A 2,511-nucleotide genomic window follows, 5' to 3' on the forward strand; every position below is an offset into this window, starting at 1 on the left:
CAAAAGAACCAACAGATCTGTGTTGGAAGAAGTGCACCCAGAGTGCTCCTTAGCGGCCAGGATGGCCAAACTTCATCTCTCATACCTGAGACATATTATCAGGAGGGACCAGTCGCTGGAGAAGGATATCATGTTTGGTAAGGTGGAGGGTCAGAGAAAAAGTGGGAGCCCCCCAGTGAGATGGATTGGCAAAGTGGCAGCATCAATGGGCTCAAGCTGGCAACAATTGTGAGGTTGGCCCAGGATTGGGCAGTGTTTCGTTCTGGTGTGCACAGGATCGCTATGAGTCAGTACCGATTCGATGGTACCTAACAACAACAACATATATGTGTGTGTATACAGGAGTCCTGGTGTGATGCTGTAGGATAAGCACTGGACTGCTAATGGAAAGGTTGGTGGTTCAACCCCCCAGTGGTTCTGTGGGAACCCTATACAGAATCGCTGTTAGTGGGAACAGATGTGAGGTACAGACAACAGCAGCATGTGCGTCTATTAAAAACCTAAACCAAGCCCGTTTCTGTGGCGCTGATTCGGAGACCTGGCGGTGACCACGTCACCATGCTGTGCAAACCCAGGAACCCTGGCTGTGCACTGGTTCAAAGCCAGCAGCCGCTCCACAGGACAATGCTTCCTTCAGGACGATGGCCACACAGGCCCTATGGGGTCACTATGAGCTCAGTGCTCCAGGGGGGGCGCTGTCTCCCATGTGAGCCCCTCCCACAGGGCACTCACTTCCCATGGAATCAACATGTGACCATGATGGAGGCCTTGTAGGCCTGCCCGGGTCTCCTCTCCCCCTGTGCCACCTCCCTTAATTAGGACCACCTTCCCGGCAGCACTGAAAGGACCCCATTTCTGAAGCATCCCCACAAACCTGGCAGACTCTGTGTCCACACAGGAAGAAGAGGAAGGGGAAGTGGGAAGCAGACTGGACAATCAGCGGCGTCCCTCCTGCTGAGGACAGGGACGATGGGGGTGGGGGCGGGGGTGCTAGGCAGTCCAGGAGGCAGTGAGACCCCACAGGGTCAACAACAAGAAAAGCCATGAAGGGGCCGCCCAGCCCGACCTCTGTCCCCGTGAAGACCCTCCTCCACCTCTCGGCCCCAGAGATCCCGAAATGCAACCCACCTTGCCCCTCAGTCCAGTCCCCACCCCCCAGCTGTGCTGCCATCATTACCTAGGGGCTGGTAGCCATGTCTCGAGGGGCCCTCGAATGGGCTGCGGCCCCCCAGGCCCCCACCGCCAGCAATAGACCCATAGGACATCTTCTCTCGGCAGACGTCTCTCAGGAGCTGGAGGGGGCAAGAAACAGGAGGAGGGGGTTACAGCTCAGAATCCGACCCTCCCAGGGACCCAGAGCCCAAGTCCCACCACCACCCCTAGTGTCCTCTCATGCCACCGGCTCATCTATTGGGCTGCTGGCACCACAGCCTTGAAGGGGGCGTCACAAACAGGCACCCCACCAAGGGGAGCCCCCACAGGGACCCCACGAAGGACCCCCAGGCTGACCCCCACACGAGTGCTCAGCATAGCTCTGGGACCCAGGCTTTAGGACACCCATTCCCAGCAAGACTGGCCCAGGTCACCGGGGACACACGGGGACACACAGGGACACACGGGCGTCCAGTCCTTAGGCACTGTCCTGGGCCCTGGCCGGGCATGCAGCTGCACAAGCAACTCAGGTCCACACAGCTCCAGGAGGAGGAATGACCCCTACTTTGAAGGTAGGAAACTGAGGCTCAGAGAGGTGAGGAGACACAGCTGAGAGCACTATTTGGTCAGGACAGGGCCTGGGGCAGTGAGGGGTCTCTGAGGGGCACAGACATGGATGTAGAGTGCTGGGTGGTGATGGGGAGGAGTCGTGTGTGACCCCAGCTCAGTGCTGCACAAGCTCCCTGACCCCACTGTCCCCTGAACACAAGGCTGGGGGGGTTTAGGTGCTGAGAATGCTCGACCTGAGGCTGCACTGGACCCTAGAGATACCAGGAGAGGGGAGTGGCTCAGGCCCAGCTCAGAAGGACACACAGGACACAGCTGAGGGGGAGGGTCTGAGGATGGGGTGATGCAGAGAGCCGGGGGGACCAGCCGACAGACATGAGCAAACAAGAGGAGAGCAGAAGCTGAAAGCAGGGCCAGGCCGGGGACAGCGGAAGTTGACCGTTGGTAGTGCCCAAGAATGTCCCTGAGCCCCAGGGCCACTTCAATGAGGCCAGACAGAGGGTTGAAGGGACAATGTCCACTGGCCCACCCACTCACAGGAGGTACTGCCCAGTGACTTCTAGGTCCACTGCCTTGAGCCCTAAGCCGGCACCAGAACTGCCCCAGGCCCGCCCCAGTCGCCCAAGGGGCGCCATCTGTCTTTAGGCTCAGATCCTGTTTACGGGGCACAGGAGGAAGTGGGGGTGCCAGAGAACGCCCACCACAGCCCATTGCTGCCCAGGACAAAGCCCCAGCCAGCAGGACGCCAGGCCAGGCCAACGAGTAGGGAAGTGCCGGGTCTCCTCCCCATAG

General features: G+C 59.4%; 1 protein-coding gene across 1 annotated transcript in view; it reads right to left on the minus strand.

Annotated features, from left to right (window-relative positions):
• Nucleotides 1-1,265, minus strand: part of TSNARE1 (t-SNARE domain containing 1) — a 191,015-nt gene extending 189,750 nt beyond the window's left edge. The window contains exon 1 of the mRNA XM_006830732.1: nt 1,178-1,265. Within this exon, the coding sequence (XP_006830795.1) occupies nt 1,178-1,265 (88 nt within the window). The remainder of the gene's footprint in view (nt 1-1,177) is intronic.
• Between the last annotated feature and the right edge of the window lie 1,246 nt (nt 1,266-2,511).

This window comes from Chrysochloris asiatica, unplaced genomic scaffold (genome assembly GCF_000296735.1).
Source record: "Chrysochloris asiatica unplaced genomic scaffold, ChrAsi1.0 scaffold00001, whole genome shotgun sequence".
Taxonomy (NCBI): Eukaryota; Metazoa; Chordata; class Mammalia; order Afrosoricida; family Chrysochloridae; genus Chrysochloris; species Chrysochloris asiatica.